At 39.9% G+C, this 22,137-nt stretch overlaps 2 protein-coding genes across 3 annotated transcripts; both read left to right on the forward strand.

Moving 5' to 3' along the window:
* Positions 1–2,943: 2,943 nt before the first annotated feature.
* gpr78a (G protein-coupled receptor 78a) lies at positions 2,944–5,709 on the forward strand. The gene is made up of 3 exons (XM_081360435.1): positions 2,944–3,945; positions 4,029–4,142; positions 4,523–5,709. Exons 1-3 carry the CDS (start codon positions 3,275–3,277, stop codon positions 4,779–4,781), a joined length of 1,044 nt encoding a protein of 347 aa, XP_081216561.1. The 5' UTR covers positions 2,944–3,274; the 3' UTR covers positions 4,782–5,709.
* Positions 5,710–6,167: 458 nt separating this feature from the next.
* On the forward strand, positions 6,168–21,835 carry cpz (carboxypeptidase Z). Of its 2 annotated transcripts, none has more exons than XM_081361663.1 (11): positions 6,168–6,387; positions 6,971–7,000; positions 10,410–10,784; positions 11,009–11,224; positions 11,848–12,083; positions 12,860–13,021; positions 13,316–13,477; positions 13,565–13,700; positions 13,973–14,112; positions 19,423–19,522; positions 19,657–21,835. In XM_081361663.1, the coding sequence occupies exons 1-11, from the start codon at positions 6,246–6,248 to the stop codon at positions 20,001–20,003; spliced, it is 2,046 nt and encodes a 681-aa protein (XP_081217789.1). In that variant the 5' UTR covers positions 6,168–6,245; the 3' UTR covers positions 20,004–21,835. The 2 variants fall into 2 exon arrangements, with proteins under 2 accessions (XP_081217789.1, XP_081217790.1); XM_081361664.1 differs by having other exon boundaries at positions 11,848–12,044.
* Positions 21,836–22,137: the final 302 nt, after the last annotated feature.

Here is a 22,137-nt window from a genome sequence, read left to right on the forward strand (position 1 = left end):
CCTGTCTTATCATATTAATATAACTGGAGCAATAGCAGAACCACCAGTGGCTTCTTCTCTTCCTCTTATACTCATGTTCTTCTCTTATTGCATGTATTACATTACATTACTTGTTTTTACTGCATAAAGAAAATTAAAATTAAAATTTAACATCATGCCTTTGTTAAATATAGGGGTGTAATACAGGAAGTCATTGTTTACTTTGGTTAGATGAACTGAAGATATTCTGCAAACAGTCTGTTGATTGTATGACGCTGTAGGCTGCTTAATTTGATAAAGACTTAAATATAGTGGCAGATGTGATCCTGAATCGGGTCAAATGTAGGTTCGTAAATGTTGTTGACACAATATATATGACAATTTGGTGTGTGCGAGTCAGGTTTTTTAATCTATGCCACAAGGAAATCGTAAATCCTGAAGTCACAACACATGCTCATTGGAAAAATGATGATTACAGGGGCAGATTGTTGATTAATAAAAGCTTTTTTCTTTTAACAACACTATGTTGTGACCTCAAAACACTTTTACCATCATTTGTAAACTAATACATTTTGACGTATGCATCACATAACCAGACGTAATAAACGTTATAAAACGTTGCCAGATTCACGTTCAACTGTTTTTGATAAAACTGAACACACTTTTAGTGACATTCAATGTTCATTTCACTTTGAAGTTGACACGCAACGTAATGTCATTTTTGCAGAAATGTCATCACTGACTCGTTTTTCCATACAGGCACGTTTTTCCAATGAGCCTGCATGGGTTGTGGGTATCAAGCACCATTCGCCAAAACAATATATTTCTTCATGTAAATTCAAAGATTTTTCTACGAGGGGTAGGGAATAGAATATATCATTGTCTCAGTATAAAAACAGGTGAAGTCAATGTAAATTGCCCAATATGATAGGAAATCAAATGTGTGTTTTTGAGAAATGTGACCCTGGATTACAAAACCAATCACAAGTAGCGCGGTTATATTTGTGGCAATAGCCAACAATGGATTGTATGGGTCAAAATTATCGCCAAAAATCATTAGGATATTAAGTAAAGATCATGTTCCATGAAGATATTTTTGTAAATTTCCAACCCTAAACGTTTATTTTGTGTGTGAATGCAGCACAATTGCGAATATAAATGGACAACTTTAAAGGCGATTTTCTCAATGTTTTGATTTTTTTGCACCCTCAGATTCCAGATTTTCAGATATTTGTATCTCGGCCAAATATTGTCATATCCTATCAAACCATGCATCAGATGATGTATAAATCTCAATTTCAAAAAAATTACCCATGTGACTGGTTTTGTGGTCCAGGGTCACGAATGTGTATGTAGTTAGCCTACTTTATGGACAAAAAATGGCTCGAGGTGTCCATGTGGATGTGAGTACAGTACACCTCCATATGCACAGCAAAAATTCATCCTGACCTCAAGACATCCTGTTATGTAATCTCTCTCTCTCTCTATACAGCTATGAGGAGAGTGAAAGAGGGAAGGCAAGAGAGGTATACCCTGACTGTTGACATCTTAAGTGGTTCTCTCATCAGCACTTTCTTGCGTAACATCCTCTCAGGGTCTGAACATGTGAACACAAAGAGGTTTCCTCCTTTACCACAGGACACTTCCTCAGCACTCTAGAGGTTTTCCGGCAAGACATCTAAAATGACCATGAGCAGAATAGCTAAACATGATGAGAGAACACTTTTCTCAATGCATGATAGTAAAATGTTGAAGAGCTGTCAGAGACTTGCGAATCTGCAAATTGAATCACAGCAGAGACAGTTTCATTTGCATCTTGCTTCACTACACAATGCAATGCAGTATGACGACACCATGTTGTGTTACCAAAGCTATTTGTAAATGAGGTGATGAACACATTCTGTTGGTGATACTTTGAAGTTTTTATACACAGTCTTTATTTAACCTGCACTGCATGCTCATCATCTTCATCGCCTGGCTCTGAATGCAGAGGACTCTTGTCTGAAATCATCTTAAATAATAGACAGAGGTTGAATTTATCTAATGTAATAATACAGGTAGTTTTACCAAACTGACAAGGAAAATATGATTATTCAGATTAGCCTTTTGTGTATTTAGTAAGAGCCATGTATAAACATAGCACTGCCAGTATTTTGTTTATTTGATTTGATCAATTTAGTTAAGTTGAGTTTAGTTAAGTAGGGTCAGGCATTGGTTTTCTTTCAGTATTCAATAAATAATAATACATTTTCAACCAGAAAGAAAATCCTTAAGGGGTCTTTAGTCCCATTGCAGATCAGCCGCCTCAAAATACTACCCTGACAAACAGGTTTCATAAATTGTTTAAAGAACTAAAATGATGGAAAAAAATCACATGCTTTACAAGTTGCCATATGATGATGAAAAATAGCCCTGGCTTTACCTGCTGAGCAATTTTGTGTGTGCGTATGAAAGAGACACGGTTCACATTTATTCTCCCTAGAAAGAAAGAAATGCAGAAGAAAATGGAAAATGTTGTGCACCTATGTATAATTTAAGTTAGTCAAGCACTATATGCTATGGAATATAGAAAATATCTTTCAATTCTTCACTGATCAATGGCTAATTTTCAGCTCTCTCCATTGTGTTATTTCCATTAGGTCCAGCCTGTTAAGAATCCTCACAATTGTGCTGCTGGGAATATATAATTCGCGAGTAAATGTAATTCGCTACTTTCCACCTCTGCCTATAATCAAGCTTCTGATTTTTCTGAGAAATCTTTTTTTTTTTTGATGTTACAATACAGACCTCAAAACTTAGGCTACTGCATAACATGAATTAGCCTATTTTATATTTGAACAGAGTTTTGCAGCTTCCTTAGGCTTAAAATAATCCATCTCTTCCATCTTTCCCGCTGGCCAAACTGCATATTTATCAAGCAAACGTCACATGCAATAAACTGTATGCACGTGAGCCGCTCCGCTCAGAGAAGAGTAATTCCAATGCGCATGAGCACGCGCTCCGACTGCGCGCACTCAATTCACCTTCGAACGTGTTGTTTTGCGTTCCCTAATATACATTCATACAAATATGATCATTTTAACCCAGTCAATGTAGACGACAGGATTGAGCTTAATTAAAGGATGTGATGGTAATCAAGTTATTCAGAGATTACTTCAGCACACTGGACAGCACTCGTCGCCAGTTTTTACCAAAGCAGAATGGAAAGCAGCAAAGATGAGCCAACGAAGACCCACGGGGAAATCACGGACAAAACACCGCAACAAATCAGCAGTTATTGACTTTAGAAAGAGACATGAACTTATTGGAAATATTTCTGGAGTTACTCATCGTTGTAATCGCAGTTGTGTCACTCGTGTCGAACTTGCTAGTGTTAGTATGTTTCACCTGCAGCGCACAAGTTCGTGCACAGGTGCCAGGGATCTTCATCATAAACCTCTCATTCTGCAACATCCTCATCACCGTTCTCAACATGCCTTCTACACTATTTGGGGTCTTAAAACGGCAAAAGCCGTTTGGCGATCACTTTTGCCAAACGGTGAGTTTTATGGATACTTTTCTGACTACCAACACAATGTTGAGCATGGCGGCTCTCAGCATAGACCGCTGGATTGCCGTGGTTTTTCCTTTGACTTATTCCAGCAAAATGAGACTCAAGAATGCCGCGCTGATGGTCAGTTATGCCTGGCTTCACTCGCTCGCGTTCTCGCTGGCTGCTGTCCTGCTGTCGTGGGTCGACTACAGTCCCGCGTACGCATCATGCACTGTGCACCTGGGAGACGATGATGGGAGCCGTGGGCACTTCATAGTGTTCACCGCAGTGTTCCACGCATGTACTTTCGCTCTCTCTCTCTTCATCCTATGCTTTACCTACCTGAAAGTACTACAAGTTGCTCGCTTCCATTGTAAGAGGATAGACGTTATAACGGTGCAGACAATCATGCTGCTTGTCGACATTCACCCAAGGTACATTTAAAACATTATATAGCAACAGTTACTGTTACATATTATAAGCATGTGTATTCGTGACGTATTTTTTTACTTCTTAGTGTGAAACAACGGTGCTTACTGGAGCAGAAGAAAAGGAGACAGAGGGCCACAAAGAAAATCTCCATATTCATCGGGTCGTTCGTCCTGTGCTTCGCCCCCTATGTCATAACACGGTATTGCTTTATGATAATACATTTTAGTAGAAAGGAGATTATAAAAAATGTGCACATAACCGGAATAGATTGCCTATACTTCAATAGTAAGGGGAGACAGGGGCTAGTTGTCACAATTTTTACTCGATCCAGTCAGAGTAGGTTTATTTGTGAAAGTTAACTACTGTATCTTAATGTCTTTCTATCAAAACTATTTTTTGTTGCACGTGGGCCCTATTATGTAATATGATTAAGTCAACCTCTGTAATAATCCTGCTTACACACTACAGGCTAGAAAATACTAAGAACACTGGTTTATTGTAAATTGTTTCCAGCATAGTCATACATCAGTTTCGCCATATTGAATGTTTCTATAGCCTAATATCCTTCTTTTCTCATAGACTGACTGAACTGACTCCTTCGGTAAAAATCGACCGTTACTGGGGGATCATAAGTAAGTGCTTGGTGTACAGCAAAGCTGCCTCTGACCCTTTCGTCTACTCCCTCTTACGGCAACAATATAAGAAGGCCCTTTTTGAACTGTTTAACAGGATTTTGGGACGGGACTCATACACACTGTCTGATCACAGTAGCCCCTCAGACATGGAAAATGAATGCTGCTCACAAAGGGTTAACAAGCTGAAGGAAAACTGTCACTAGAGCAGGTGAAAATGCCAAACCAAACTGCCTATAATTTCTGAAATAATGGCTTATACTGTATAATTTCTTAGTCTTTTGAAACCTCGGGTGGCCACAAACTTTACCAATCACTGGATTTTCTTTTATTGAAATCAGAACATTTGCACACTCATCTGGGATTTGACACTTTATTCACAACATAGTCATGTAATGTGAATTATTATGTACATTCTGAAATAAAAATAATTATTGAAGAGTAAGAATTGTATAGATATATGATGCCATAGCATGACATATTTATTTGGATAAACTTTACTTTTTCGCCATCCATCAACACATATTACCTAATAATATGCCTAGCACGAATACAAACTTAAATCTCTCATGTAATTAAATATTTATAACTTTTTTCTTCTAAGTGCAGAGTCTCTGGCAGGGCCACAAGGCTATTAAAATGTGTCCTAAAGTCACTCGCAGTGTTGTCTTGAAAGGTGAAAACTTGTTTAAAATGTCTGTTTCTGTTTGATTTGATATTTTAATAATTATTTTATTGCCTTACCGAACTGCCATCATCACTCTGGTTGCCACTGTTATTTTTCTGGTAGAACTTATGTGTCTTTTAGAAGTAAATTACAGTTGACAAGTCACATTAAAAAGAAACATTTTGAAACATCAATCATAACAAGACATACTGAAATGCACAGCTTACAATGAGTTATTTCTATTCAATTTAGAATTACTGTATTGGTAAACAAATAAAATTTTAAAAACAATGGAATTCAACACATTAAGTTAGCGAGTTTTACATGTTCAGAAATTCAAGTTAAAGTCATAAATGTGCAGGTGTGTATACATTCCCATACATCCATCATGCATTGTCCTTTGACCCTTGTGTTCTTTCCTTTTACCTATGACATATTAACAACAAGCAAGAAAATATATGCAATTTAAAACAAAATATATAACTTCTGTGGTAGCCTACTTGCATGTATCAGCCTACCAATTCTACACTTTTTATTTTTACTTCCAAAGGCTCCACATCAGCTCTAGACTATAGTGAAGATTAGTTTCTTACTCGTATACGATATGCTTTTTGCAGGTCTTGAGTTATAAGCTGTCTTAGATTTTGGTCTGAAACAAATAAGTGTGGGTCTTTATTTAGCCAGGTGGACCCGCCTTTCTGAATCATATCCAGGCAAATGATTTTACCACACACAGGGGATTACAGTCAAGTTCTTGAAAATGAAAAGAAAAGTGTTTATTCCCTTTCTTTTTCTTTAACACTGCATTGAGTTTGAAACAAGTCTATACCACAAAAAGGGTAAATGTGAAGTCAGGCTTTCTGAAAGAACTGTAATTACAGTGGGTCCCAGACACAGCAGAAGAGCGGCCGCCTACCGCGGGAGTGCTGTAATTTGATCATTTGGCAGCGGTGCTCGTGCAGGCTGTCCCTTAAGCGATGGGGGTAGCGGGACTTTTCGGAAGATGATCAACTTTGTACGTCGCTGCGAATGCCACATCATTCAGTTTATGGACAACAAAATGTTGACGGTTTTAATTCTTTTAAGCGCACTGGCGACATGCTTGAGCGTCCCACGACGATGTGAACCGGAAGAAGCAGCAATAGGTAACCTTTTACATTCATTCAGTGTTTGCACCCATGTTAGTAGGCTACAGTTAACTGCAATTTTATGTGAGGGGAAACTGTAAACGTGTAGGCAATAACTACACTACTAGTCTGAATGCTCTTTTGAATTAGTTTATCATGGTCTTATTTTTTAATTTTATTTTTTTATATAAATATGAATTGTATATATATATATATATATATATATAGTGTATAACACTATTATTAATAAATAATTGTTTTTAATTAACGTATTTAAATAGTGTGTTTTATTAGTAAAGGGAAAAAGCAAAAGCATTAGTATAAAATGTTAGTTAAAATGTACTATACATTTAAAATGTGTAAATAGCTATAATACGGAATGAGAGGGTGTGAACAAACTTTTGACTGGCAGTATAAATGCTCAGAGGTCAAATAACTTTTTGCATTTACAAGTGTGAGAAGGATCGACATTGTCATGCAATATTCCTGCAGAAAGATGTCTTTCTTTCCACTGTGTACTCTACTGCCATCTAGCCTTCAGAGACTGGCTTTGCACTGACTTCAGCAGCTGTAACATCCTCTGTGAATAATTGTTTTTTAGGAAGATGCAGAACACCTGCAGAAGAGAGGCGTAAGTATACTCATTTTAATCCATTGTGCATATGAGTGAGGTTGCCGCATGTACCTATTGTGTTATATCATGTTGCATGGTGTTCTGAAATAGAGTGCAAAAACTTTTTTGTTTCACAGCTCTAGCCTGTAAGGTATGGGGGGAAAAGATACTCTGAATACCAAACATCACTGCAAGATGGGGCTTGTCTACATCACTGAAGAAAGGCCTTAGGGTGATTTATTAGTAAAAGTTGTGAGATGGCTTATAAGGTGCAATTTGGTTAAAAACAAAAAACAAATAATTAATCTGATATACTAAATAAGCATTAATGTCTTGTCATGCTGGGTGTCACATACTGTCATTTTAAGAAGGTATTTATTACTAAACTGCCACTCAGGGCCGGAGTGGGGCCACTTTTCAGCCCGGGAGTTTCAGGCCCAAGACCGGCCCACTTTAATTTGGAATTCCAAATTAGCACTTTTTCCAAATTGGTTAAATGAAGTAACAGTTCAGCTCTTAGAGCTCTTAGCCTACTATTGTGTAGTTTGTATTAATACCATGGTTCAACAAATAATGTAAAGGTTTAATAATTCACTTAGACTTTCTAAGAAACAATTGCGACTTTATTTCACACAATTCTGACTTTATAACACTCAATTGCGACTTTATTTCACGCAATTGCGACTTTATTTCACGCAATTCTGACTTTATATCTCGCAATTCTGACTTTATAACACGCAATTGCGACTTTATTTCACACAATTCTGACTTTATATCTTGCAATTCTGACTTTATAGGCTAACTCAATTGCGACTATTTCACGCAATTGCGACTTTATTTCACGCAATTCTGACTTTATATCTCGCAATTCTGACTTTATATCTCGCAATTCTGACTTTATAACACGCAATTGCGACATTATTTCACGCAATTCTGACTTTATATCTCGCAATTCTGACTTTATATCTCGCAATTCTGACTAAATATCTCGCAATTCTGACTTTATAACACGCAATTACGACTTTATTTCACGCAATTCTGACTTTATATCTCGTGAAATGAAGTCAGAATTGCGAGATGTAAACTCGCAATAGAGAGATAAAAAGTCGCAATTATCTTTTAAAATGTTTTATTCTGTGGCGGAAACAAGCTTCCATACCTCCTGGCCTCTTCCTCCCATCTATCCTCCCTGACGCGTAGGCTACCGTTACAGTAAGACCGGCCCAGCTATCGGTAGCCGCCGGTGTTGTGCCGAATTTCGACCCCCGCCAAATTATTACCCCCAGTATTGGTAGGTTTAGGATTAGTTGTGGGGGAGGGGTTAGGATTAGTAGTGGGGTTAGGATTAGGCAATCAGGTACTGACTTCTACGAGGGGGGTAATAATTTGGCAGGGGGTCGAAATTCGGCACAACACCGGCGGCGCCTCGGTATCCTACATAGACAGTAAAAGAAATGGACACAGCGACCCCATTGGATTCAACGGAGACAAAGTGAAGCCAATTAGAAACTCTTACTTCCTGGGGGTCGAGCGTACTGCGCAGACTCAAACTGAGCTTGACTACGTAGATGTGACGTGAGCAAACCTGTCTGTCTTCTAGTAGCTGTGCCAAGAGAAATCTGAATCATTCCCTTCCGATTAATTACTTGTCATTTTGTCTCCACGTCCCCTGATTGCCCGCGAGCTTCTCCTCCGGTCCATACGGTAATTTCCTACTGTGCGACAGAGAGTCGCGTGGGTATGACGCAATCGTTAGCCTATTTTTACAAAAACTGCTTCTACGGGGCCGTAACGTAAACTACAAGGTAATGAAGCCTTTTATACATTTTCGTGTTTCTTTAGAAATAAATAATGGACAAATGGAGTCTTTAAACGCCTCAGACGTGAAGTTATTCGCTGTCAAAGTGACGCCAAAATGAATGGGAGTCAATGGGATGCTAACAGCAGGTGGGGGTCCGCTAGCCAATGGCGCCGCCCGGGGGTACCTTCAAAATAATAGAAATCCATGCCCCCCTGGTATCCTACCTGAGAAAACGTTTTGAAAAGAAAAGACGGGCTATGGACCCAACCAACTCTTTAATAGGGGAGGGAAGAACTCCTTCACATGGTACAACCCATGCAGAGGCTGCGATGTCAGAATGCGGGACGTGTGTAGCCTAATGTAACTAACGTGACAAATGTGAAAAAAAAAAAAAAGTTAAAGCGGCCCACCGGGAATTCTCCCGATTAGGGGAGAGCGGGGCACAAAGTAACGCTTTTTGACTTTCTCAGTTTGTGTAAATCTACTTATGGTTCAGAGTATTTATTTTTTCCCACATTCATTTCCCACATGTCTAGTACAATTATGTGTTTTTGTTTTATTAATACAGTATATACTTTTTTCTTGATACACCCCGAAAGAATGGAAGTGAAATGTGACAACATGACCCATAGGTGGGGTACATTGTAACATGTGTGGGGCACATTGTAACATAACGACAGCTTAAAATGTTATCTGATCTAATAAAAAATATATACAAGACAAACTAAAATATTTTCTAAATAAAATGCAATTAAAAAACTTTTTCATATAAAATAATGGCAATTTTGAATAATTAAATATAAACTCATTTTTGAGTTTTGACTACGAACACATGAAGACACAGCTATACAACATAGTTCAAAACAAATAATTAGTAATTTCTGAACATTGATTCTCAGTCTTTATTCACTTTTTTCTCACGTTTTCTCAATAAAATTAATAAAATTATAGAATATAATAGCATATTTCTAATAGGGGCACATTGTAACGCAGTGTTACAACATGCCCTCGCCTGCACAACTGGGATTTAAACCCTGCTAGTGTCTTCTGCTAGTTAGCGAAGCATTAAATAACTATCTCAACTGTTAACATCTTGGAGATTAAAATAATATCAGATTTGTCTTATTTTAAATAAACACAAAAAATAGAGATGAAAATTAACTTAAGTAAGAAATGTATCTTCCAAAAAAAAAAAATTTGGCGGAATTTTTTTTTTCTATACAGTGTTGATATGGCAACTAGTAAATACACAAAGTTTCGTCATCCAAGCATGTGCGGAAGTATTTAAAACAAGCGTGTTACAACTAGCCCCGCGTTACGTTGTGCCCCGCGCTCCCCTACCCACCCCGGGCCTGCTGCCACTAATAGGCTGAATAAGCGAAGCAGCCATGAATTTCTTTCTCAAAACTTTAAAACATTCCATATATTTGATTAATGAGGCCCTCCCTTCAAAATCTAATATTAAAAACATTCCACTGCAGATGACATTCCATTTCAAGAACTTGGAGCGATACTTTCCAACTTTCCATATTAAAAATGAAATAGTGCTACACCACCTGCAACACATTCTTCATCTATGCACCTCAAACTGATTCTAAATTAAAATCCTTTCTCTCCTGTCTCTAGCGCAGTGCATGGAGATGGTGCTTGGTTACTGTCAGGATGTGCCCTACAGCCACACCACATTCCCCAACATTGTGGGCCACCGTTCACGTCAGGAATTAGAGATGGGTGCAGAGTACCTTCTCTTGAGCGTGATCCACGGGCTGCTGCATGGAGAGTGTACTCCAGACATCCGTCTGCTGGGCTGCTCAGTGTTGGCTCCACGTTGTCAAGACGGCAGACTCGTGAAGCCGTGTCGTAGCTCGTGTGAGATGGTGAAAAAAAGCTGTATCCATGCCTTTGAGGCCATCCAAATGGCATGGCCTTACTTTCTGGACTGCGACCGATTCTTTGTTAGCAGTGAGGAGGGTTGTCATGACCCATTGTCAGAGCTAAGAGGTAAGAGTTGTGGAGTGATTAAAGTAAAATATAAGGTCATAAAAAATATGAATTACTATGCTTATATGATTAATTAAAAAGTATTAAAAGGGTTGTTCACCCCAAAATGAAAATTCTGTCATCCTTTACTCACCCTCAAGTTGTTTCAAACCTGTATGAATTTCTTGTCTCTGCTGAAAACAAAAGATGATATTTTGGAAAAAGCACATAATTTCTTCCCTCAGAAAAGCAGGATGTGGCCTTTGCCAACATATCTGATGGTGGTCTTTCCACTATCCTTCGGTTCACTTACCACTCCAACTATCAGATGTTCAGCATCCTGAAGAAGACGGCAGCTAAATGCCCCCATATCTCAAATACGTACAGCATTGGACGCAGTGTGGAAGGAAAAGACTTGCTGGTTATTGAATTCTCTAATAACCCTGGACAACATGACCTATGTGAGTATGAGGTACACAACAGTTCAATTTATTTATTTTTTAATCAAAGCAAGGATGCATTAAATGCCTCTAAAGTGACAGTAAAGACATTTATAATATTACAAAAGAAAAAAACAAAACAAAGTTATGTCATGAAAATCTAGATGGTGCCAGCTAATAAGTCCTTTACTAAATGTGCTTGCAATCACATCATTCTGATCTGCTACGGGTCCACATCCACACATAAATACAGGTAATTCATGTATTCTATATTGTACAGCAGCAGCATGTCTTATTTGCTCACAGCATGTCGTGTATGTATTGGCAGTAGCAAGTCCTGTACTTGCACTGCAGCAGCAATAACAGCAGCAGTGTAGCAGATCTATTCGACCAAGACCAAACATACCAACAATTTCATATCCGTTACCATGCCAAACACTCTTAAGAGTTGTCATGACAGAAATGTAGTTCTTTTGAATATTCTCAAAAGAATATCAAGCAGCACAACTGTTTCACAGTGCCGGCTCATCAGGGAAGGCAATGGAGGCACAGCCTATACAATCAAGAGTACTATTCTAGAATACTATTCTGAATTAAGCTTTGATTAAATTCCTGTTCCCATTTGTCTCTTCACTGCCCTCTAGTGGAGCCTGAGATCAAATTAATTGGGAACATGCATGGAAACGAGGTTCTCGGCCGACAGCTGCTGATATACCTGGCTCAGTATCTGTGCTCTGAGTATCTGCTGGGCAATGAGCGCATTCAGACCCTCATCAACACCACACGCATCCATATCCTGCCCTCCATGAATCCTGACGGCTACGAGATTGCCGCTTCTGAGGTAGCCGATAGGAACGACCCCGAAAACATCTACCAGGAAGTAAATATTTTGTTGTCTGAGTCTGTCTGCCTGTCTGTTTGTCGGCTGACTGACCATGCCAAACTCCCTGCACCAGAGAGTGTCCTCCAGAACAGGTCAGGCCTCAGAGGAAGTCCATGCTATTGTGGAATAATTGTGTTTTAAAGTTGGCACAGTTTATCACTGCTTAGGAAATAAAAACCACAGCAAAAATTGGTCTAGTGATTCAGCTATGAACTGAAAAGGACTACTGGTAGAGGGAGACCTTGACTAACCGCTCTAATAGACAATTGCCCGCATTTTCTTTGTCATATAACACAGCAGTATTTTAACAATAGCTTGTTAAACTAATAGTAGATTCATCTAAATCTCTTTACTGATCACCACGGGTGATGTTGAAGAATATAATGTGTTGTGTTGGAAACAATTGTAGGACGATGAATTGAATCTTAAATAAGAGGATAAAACCATGTTGGTCTATTCATTTAACACTAACAGACGTATCTTTGCCTGGTTCTGATGTTTTCTGTCTTTTTATATATTTTCATTCACTGTCTACAGTAACCCTTCGCCTCTTCCTTAATGCCTGACTTTCGTTTTGGCTTTCCGATCCATTCAATGTGTTAAATTGTTTAACTCCTTAATTGGTAATTTAGTTTGATGAGTAGCAAATGTCTTACATGTAAATTGAAAAAGAGTGTTACAAATGTTCTTACGTATTTAGTGACTCTCTTTGAAACCCTGTTAAAAATTTGCCCATGATTTTTTTGATGACTGGTGGGATTTGTAACATTTAGGGTCATGAGTTCAATGGATGGACCAGCGGTCGGACCAACGCACAGAATCTCGATCTCAACCGCAACTTCCCTGACCTCACCTCCATTTTCTACAATCGGCGTCGCTTCAGACATTTCCGTAGTGACCACATCCCCATCCCTGAGTCCTACTGGTTAAATAAGGTAGAAGTGAATGCATTCCCATCTCTATCATACAGTTGTATAACAAAAATCCATTTGATTCATGTTCTGTTTGAATATTTGAATAATCTTTGGTATATATATTTAAGTTACTTTCATATAAATGTACTGTATTATAGTAATGTTCAATATAGTGATTCAATATAGTGACAATACCTTGTTCATACAGTGAAACTATGAAGTGAAAATCACAGAATATGGTTTAGTGTTGAGCATAGAGAAACTGTGAAATTTTGGACATCTTGTGTTCATTTCTTTTTATTTATTTACTTTTAGGTAGTTGCACCAGAGACATATGCTGTAATGAAGTGGATTAGATCCTATCCTTTTGTTATATCTGCCAGTCTGCATGGAGGAGAACTGGTCATCTCATACCCCTTTGACTTCTCTAGACACCCCCAAGAAGAAAGGATACTCTCACCCACACCAGATGAACAAGTGAGTAAATGTATGTTCCTCCAACTGTTGCAGACGAAGCTCCTGCACGCACTTATTTTGCATAACAAAGTCATCTCCTGTGTGTAGATCTTTAGGCAGTTGGCTAGGATATATGCAGATTCCCATGCCACAATGTCCAACAATGACACAGAGAGATGTGGAGCCTCATTTGCCAGTAAAGGAGGGATAACCAATGGAGCACTGTGGTATAGCTTTGCTGGAGGTAAATGCTTTCCTTAAAGAAGAGTCATTGTGTCGTTGAGGCTTAAATAAGTTAAATATGTAGCCAACCTATCCATGAGCAAAATGAGCAAGCCATTTATTTTGTGTAAAATCTCCATCTAGCTGTACAGTTTGTGAGACATTCCCTAAAAAATCCCCCAAAAAACTTCATGAGGACATTTTGCAATCCAGTGTGTGTTTTGTCAGTGTCCACATGTTGTCCACACATGACACTTTCTGTTTCCCATGTCTGTCTGTGTGTTATTGTTTCAGGGATGTCAGATTTTAACTACCTGCACAGTAACTGTTATGAGATCACAGTGGAGTTGGGCTGTGATAAATTCCCCTCTGAGGTTGAGCTCTACCCTGAGTGGCTCAGGAATAAGGAGTCACTGCTCAGCTTCATGGAGTCTGTGAGTTCACTCTTCTTTTGGGTCATCGAGCTAAGCATAGATTTCAAAGTTGCAGCTGCCTGGACTCTTAAATTTTTTTATTTTTTTTTTGTTTGTTTGTTTATTTCCTCGCATGCTAAATTTGTGCTTGATTTAAATTTCTTTTCAATTTTAATTCTGGCTGTTGACAGTATTTTCTGATTTATGGAATCATACAAATAGATATCCAAAATCCCCTTTGTAAAAACCTTTGGCACTAATATTTCAACAAAATGAAACAAGAATTTTGAACCTGGCTTTATCAAATGTTCAGATTTCTGTTCTTGAAATGTCTGCAAATTAGTGCATATTTGATCTAATAATGCCTTGTTTGCATATTGAAAGGTAGACTAAGTAACTTTTTTTGTTCAAAATTAACAGAATTTAAATAATGAGTTTATACATTATAAATCCTTCCAAAACATGACTGACTAAGCCTATTATATTATATTTTAGACCTGACGGGATGGTTTTCGTGGGAAACTGTGTACATATTTCACCTGCCCGTGCACGTCTTGTCATATCTGTAAATAGAGAAAAGTTGCTCCAGCTACTTTGACGCGTGTATGGTGTCGGAGTGGCATAGGTTAGTTGTCACACCGAGTGAGAAAGATTGACATGGAGCAGCTTAATCTTCAACCTCCGGGTATCATCTGTCTTAAAAAAAAAACGCAGAACAGATGAGAGTCTGCTGGCAAAAGAGAACGCGACAGAGCTTGTGATAAAACCAGAATCAACATTGGCTTGACTGTTCGGAGATGGCAAGAACTGAGGGATTTGAAATGTTGTAAAAGTGACGTGGAGATGGCGTGCCATTTTTATTACTCAACAGACGAGTAAGGTATTTTATTGAACAGATAAATTGCCTTATGTAGCTCTCTAACAGAGTTCATTGTAAAGCATTATTTATTGTGAAGGGTCATTTCATTATGGTTGTATAACTCTGCCATGCAGCGTGGGTATATAATGAGCAGAAGGTGCGATTGCACTTCAGTTTTTCACTGAGGAGCCAAGCAGTTGACCCGGCCACGCAGCGGGGTACAGGAGCTGTGGCGAGGGTACGTATGTCTCTGTTCCCTCCTTTGTGGAACGAGGGTCACTATATGTAACCAAGACGTTCCCTATCAGTCGGTCACTCTCGACAGATGTCGGACTGAGTAATAGGACTCCATACCAAAGCGCCACAGCTGCTACCCCCTTTCAATGGGAAAGCGTGCCCTTTCCACATGACGGAGAACGCTGCGGAAGCCACATTCTTCCCCGAAGGAGTTATGTGGAGATATACATATGGACTAACCCGTAGGTTGTACTGCATATGAAATACTGTAGTGACTTAGCTCAAGGGAAAGGCACAGGCTTCCGTTTAGGAGCAACCGAGGAGAATACACATGTGGGAACCCCAAAGGGTCGCACATATGGCACCCAGCCTAGACCTGGTTCTCAAGGATTCAGCGGGATAAAGGCCTGGTGTCGGACGCTCCGCTACATCCAGCCCCATAGGGTGGTGGAGGACTTGATGGACTGGAGCAATATAGTGCACTATAGGGCGCATTAAGCCGACAGAACCGGGCTTCTCAGTGCTTCTACCCGTTTACGGTGAGAACACGGGAGGAGACCTACTCTACACATAGGCTATAAAACCTAGCGAACATGTTAGGTGTCACCCAGCCCGCAGCTCTACAGATTTTTTTTTAGCGAGGCGCCGCGTGCCAGTGCCAAGGAGGATGCAACGCTTCTCGTGAAGTGAGCACTCAACCTGAGCGGGCAGGGCATGCCTTGTGCTTGATAAGCCAAGGCAATGGCATCCACTATCCAGTGGGCCAACCTCTGCTTGGAGACAGCCTTTCCCTTCTGCTGGCCTCCGTAACAAACAAAGAGCTGGTCTGAGGTCCTGAGGCTTTGAGTTCTGTCCACGTACAGTCGCAGAGCACGGACGAGACAAAGCAAAGCCACTGATGGGTCTGCCTCCTCCAGGGGCAGTGCTTGCCGGTTTACCACCTGGTCCCTGAAGGGAGTGGTAGGAACCTTGGGCCAGGCCGGGGTCTCAGTACCATGTGGTTGTCACCCGGCCCGAACTCTAGGCACGATTTGTTGACCGAAAATGCCTGCAGGTCCCCTACCCTCTTGACTGAGGCCAATGCAACCAGCAGCAAAGTCTTCATGGACAGAAGCTTTAAGTCTGCTGACTACAAAGGCTCAAAGGGAGCATCCTGAAGTGCTCGAAGCACCAGGGAAAGATCCCAAGAAGGTATGGAGGGGGGTCAAGGAGGATTTAACCGACTCGCCCCCCTAAGGAACCTGATGACCAGGTTGTGCTTCCCCACTGATTTGCCATCTATGTGGTCGTGATATGCTGAAATAGCGGCAGCATATACTTTGAGGGTGGATGGAGACAGCCCTTTCTCCAACACTTGCTGCAGGAAGGAAAGCATGGACCCTCGCGTCATAGCAATGGTGTAAAGTACCTCTGGGGGTAAGTCACCTAGAACCTCAGCGCCCTTCCTCAGAGGAATGGGCCAAGGAGGGGCTGTCACGAGGAGCATGAGTTCCGGGAACCAGGTCCAGGTGGGCCAATAGGGAGCCACCAGCAAGACCTGCTCCTCGTCCTCCCTGACTTTGCACAGGATTTGTGCAAGTAGGCTCACTGGGAGAAACACGCATTTACGTAGGCCCCGGGGCCAGCTGTGTGCCAATGCATCTGTGCCAAGTGTTTCCTTGGTCAGGGAGTAAAACAGCTGGCAGTGGGAGGTCTTTGGAGAGACAAACAGGTCTACCTGAGCCTCCCTGAACTCTCCCCAAATCAGCTGAACCGCCTGGGGGTGGAGTCACCACTCTCCAAGGAGCGCAGCTCATGAAAGCTCGTCGGCCACACGGTTGAGCACACCAGGGACATGAATGGCCCAAATCGAGCTCAGATGCTTCTGACTCCAGAGGAGGAGATGGTGGGCGATTTGCGACATGCAACAGGAGTGTAGATCACCTTACCGGTTAATGTACACAACAGTCACAGTGTTGTCTGCAAGGAGCAGTATGTCCCTGCCCTGCAGCGGCCTCTTTAAGCGGCTCAGAGCGAGACGCACTGCCAGCAACTCGAGGCAGTTGATGTGTCAATGCAGTTCGGGGCCCGTCCACACCCCTGACACTGCATGCCCATTTTATGTGGCACCCCAGCTGGTGACAAAGGCATCTGTGAACACCACAGCATGTCAAGACACCTGTTCCAAGGGCACTCCTGCCCGAAGAAACAAGGTGTCTGACCACGGGCTGAAGGTCTGGCGCCCATCTTGGGACTCGGCCATGAAGCCAGTGCTGAAGCGGTCTCATATAGAGCAACTCAGGCTGTGTTACCGCTGCTACCACTGCCATATGCCCCAGGAGCCTCTGAAAAAAGTTCAGTGGGACCGCCGTCCTGCCTTTGAACATATTCAAGCAGTTCAGCGCCGACCGAGCACGTTCCTCTGTAAGGCGCGCTGTCTGTGCAACTGAATCCAACTCCATACCGAGAAAAGAGATCCTTTGCACGGGGGAGAGATTGCTCTTTTCTCAGTTGACCTGAAGACCCAACTGGCTGAGGTGACTGAGCACCAGGTCCCTGTGTTCGCATAACTGATCTCAAGAGTGTGCCAGTATGAGTCAGTTGTCGAGATAGTTGAGGATGCGAATGCCCTGTTCTCTCATGGGAACAAGGGTCGCCTCTGCGACTAGGCGTACCCACAGAGGGGCAGCGAGGTTCAGGGGGCTCTCTTTGCAAGGCGGGCAGTAGCGGGGTGTGCTGTGCAACACTCTCACTGCTCTCCGTATCCTCTTTGGACCCAGAGATGGAAGAAACTGCTATTTTTTTTTGAAAAATTGGGTACCGTTGGTTTTGAGACCAGCAGCGGAACACAAACAAAATGAAACATACAATTTTCCACCCGGCCCTCTTCCAGGGGAGGGAGTGGTGCGGTCACCATCTCCTGAAAAGCAGTCCCCTCCATCTCCGGGTCGCCCGTCCTAGGGCCTCTTGCCTTTGCCGCCCCTCTTGGTGGGGACCTGGATGTGCTGGGCGGCCTGCCTGCGGTGAGGCAACGATCGTGACCATCCCTCGATCCCAGGTATCGACCGCATCCAGAAACACATAAGTAGAGTGACATCTTTAAAAAGACGCAGCTCTACTTGTGAAAGTTCTTTCAGGGAACTGCTCTCCTTGGGGCTGAAGCTGTTCATTATATACCCACGCTGTGTGGCAGAGCAGCTGCTGCAAATGATTGCTAGCTAATGTGCAATTGGCTCATGTAGTTACACTCCTAGCGAGATTCATATTAGTCGGTCACTCTCGACGTACGCCGGAACGACTAGGGATAGGGAACAGTGTTTAGGAGTAGCGTAAGCTTTGATGCCTCTCGCGGTTCAAACAGGGCTGGGCAACCGCGTTCGCTGCTGGAAGCTAGTTATTTTAATTGATAAAGTTTTAAATATGGATATTTTTCTTACACAAATGCATCACTTCGCTTCAGAAGGCCTTTAACCCCCCAGAGCTGGTTCGAGCACTTTTATCACGGATGGATAGGGTTTGATGGACTTCCAAAAACATATATCCATTGACTCCCATTAAAAGATTTGGAAGAGCCAGGACAATTTTTAATATAACTCTGATTGTATTCGTCTGAAAAAAGAATGTCATATACACCTAGGATGGCTTCAGGGTGAGTAAATCATGGGCTAATTTTCATTTTTGGGTGAACTATCCCTTTAAACATAACATTTCCAAAATCTTGTAATACAAACATTTTTTTGTAATTCTTAATGCCATCAATTAAAAGTATGGTCATATCTAGTTATTTTTTTCCACCTTATTCCTTTATGTAATTGGTTAAATCAATGTTAGGAAATGTTTATATTGTATAATTTATCCTTCATATTTTTTCATATTCCTCAACTTTCTCAAACTTTTTAACAGTATCTAACAAATTAAATGAATGAACATTGCCAAAAATGCAGCAACACACTGGACTAGTCCAATCTCATAAGAGAGGATGACTGTTTTGATACCTTTTTTTGTGGTAAAAATTGTTTAAATTATTTAGATTAATTGTTGCAGTGCACACATAAAAGAAAGAACAAGACCTGGAACACTTAGAAAAACAATGAAATAAATGGGGCTATTGGGAAAAACAATGAAATGGGGCTATAGGCCCTGATCTCTTCTAACTACACTAGTATCTATAGTTGAGAGAAAGGATTATTTTAATTGGCTATATGGCACCAAATGAGGTAAATAGCAACTTCATCATCCTGAGCTGTTACTTGCAGGTCCACAGAGGTATAAAGGGCATTGTAAAGGATGAACATGGAAATGGCATTAAAGGAGCAACAATATCTGTTAGGGGGATGCGACATGATATCACTACAGGTAACAATTTATAGTAAAGTCATAATGCAACCTTCAACACACTTTTACAAACCTCTTGTGTTCCTTTGCATTGACCTGAAATGAATAATGCAGTTGTAAATGAGTGTTGATGTAACCTCTGTCTCTCTCTACAGCTGAGGATGGTGATTACTGGAGATTGTTGAATCCAGGTGTTCACATTGTGACTGCAGCTGCCACTGGCTACTCTAAAGTATCTAAGCGCCTTAACCTGCCAAAGAACATGAAGGTGGGCAGAGTGGACTTTGTGCTGAAGAAGGTCCCACGAGATCGCTCTCTTGACTACTTTAACATCCCTGAGCTGGACAACTATGAGCGCTTTGACCCCTATAATCAGTTTGAGCAGTACAGCCAGCGGGAGCTGGGAGAGAACGGGGAGGAGAGAACTGAGAAGCCCTGGTGGTGGGCTTATTTCAGCCAGTTAGGCATATCTGCGCCTACTTGGCTCCTGCGGAACTACTAGGGACCCTCAGGACACCGTTGGAGAGCAACCTGATCCCTAACTTTTTGCACCCAAGCCATCACGGTGGTGGCATTAACCACATGCTATAGATGTGCAACTAACCACTGGGAATAGTGAAGCATTGCTTCTTTGGTAAATTGCCTATCTTATTAAAAAGTCAAACTTTGGAATAATTATGATTTTTTTAAAATGTTTTTTAAATAAATATCTTATGCTCACTAAGGCTGCATTTATTTGATCAAAAATAAAAGAGTTACAAATAGTTAAAACATTAATACTGTGAAATTAATTCTAAATTCTAAAACAATAGTTTTATATTTTAATATTTTTTAATAATGTGTCACATGATCCTTCAGAAATTATTCTAATTTGCTGATTTGTTTTTGGTGCTTAGTTATTAATAATGGTTCTTCTTATTATTGTCAATGTTGGAATTTTTGTTGTTGTTGTTGTTGTTGTTGTTTAATATTTTTGTAGAAACCGTGATACATTTTCAGGATTCTTTGATTAATAAAAGTTAAAAAGAACAGGATTTATTTGAAATATAAATCTTTTGAAACATTATAAATGTCTTTTCTGTTACTTTTGAATAAAAGTACTTTTTTTCTTACCTTCCCCAAACTTTTGAATGGTAGTGTACAACAATTTCCATAAAACTTAATGCATCAAAAACTGTTTTTAACATTGATAATAATAAGAAATGTTTCTTGAGCACCAAATCAATATATTAGAATGATTTATGAAGGTTCACGTGACAGTGAAGACTGGATGAAGACTGGATTAAATTGCATTTAAACATATATTACAATTGTTATTTTAATTTGTAATAACATTTCACAATATGACAGTTTTACAGACTTTTTGATCACATAAACGCAGCCTTGGTGAGCATAAGAGCACTTCTTTCAAAAACATAACAAAAATATCTCAATTATTCCAAACTCTTGACCGGTAGTGTATATCAGACTGGCGTCAACAGAATTCACCTGTAAAACTAAGAGGAAGTATTATTTTACTTTTATTTTCTCTTTGATTCTTTGTTCAGCACTAGATCATATTCCCTAAATGCAGCTATAAACAGCTTATTCTGATAAAGTTTGGCAGCTAGAAATGGGATGGATAGCATTGCATATAGTAAATGATAGCATTGCTGTGGCTTTTGCAGTGTGTTATCTGTTATCAGGGCATATATTGTATATTCATCTTTTTCTAGCACATTAAGGATGTTCAGTGCATGACGTTTGAGGCTGTCATTAAAGTGTTAAATGTACTGTTTTAATTAGCCATAAACAAATAAAAAATAAAAAACAATGGACATGGACTGAACATCAGGTGTGTAAGATAAATAAAAACAAACTTGAGTGCAATTTCTGATTATTATTATTTTTTTTTTTTTCATTCTACAATTCGATGTACATTAGAGTTGGATTATCCTAAATATTTAAATGAGGATTCCTAATGGACCTCAATAAGCTGATAAAAAGAGAGTTCCTTAAAGGCATAGTCTTACAAAATTGTTTAATTCATGTCATAATGGTGAGTACATTTTCATTTTCAGTAAACTATTCATTTTAAATTGTGCAAGTCAAGGAATACCATTAAAACATTGATGTAGTTCATACAATGTAGGGTATATACAGCATAATGTTGTTCTGTTATAATATTCTTTTCCCCCTATTGTCAACCTTTTTATAAAGGTTTAGTAATATGCAAAATCTTGGTACAAATGCTTTCTTGAACCACTAGATGGCAACCAAGTCTATATAATGATGAATCAGTTCTATCTAACTAACTTTAGGTACATACTTGTTTTGATTTAAATACATTTTGGTTACTGTAAAATGCGTTTTTTTTTAAACAATGAAAATAGAAAATATATAATAAATATATTACTATTATTTTGATCCTTGGGGTTGATTGATAGGAAATCGAGCCTACAGAACAGAGTTTTCAGAGTATTATATATATGTGTGTGTGTGTGTGTGTGTGTGTGTGTGTGTGTGTGTATGTATACATATATATATATATATATGTATATATATATATATATATATATATATATATATATAGAGAGAGAGAGAGAGAGAGAGAGAGAGAGAGAGAGAGAACATGTCATTGTGTTACCGTAATATTA

Source organism: Scardinius erythrophthalmus (genome assembly GCF_964197995.2).
Source record: "Scardinius erythrophthalmus genome assembly, chromosome: 3".
Lineage (NCBI taxonomy): Eukaryota > Metazoa > Chordata > Actinopteri > Cypriniformes > Leuciscidae > Scardinius > Scardinius erythrophthalmus.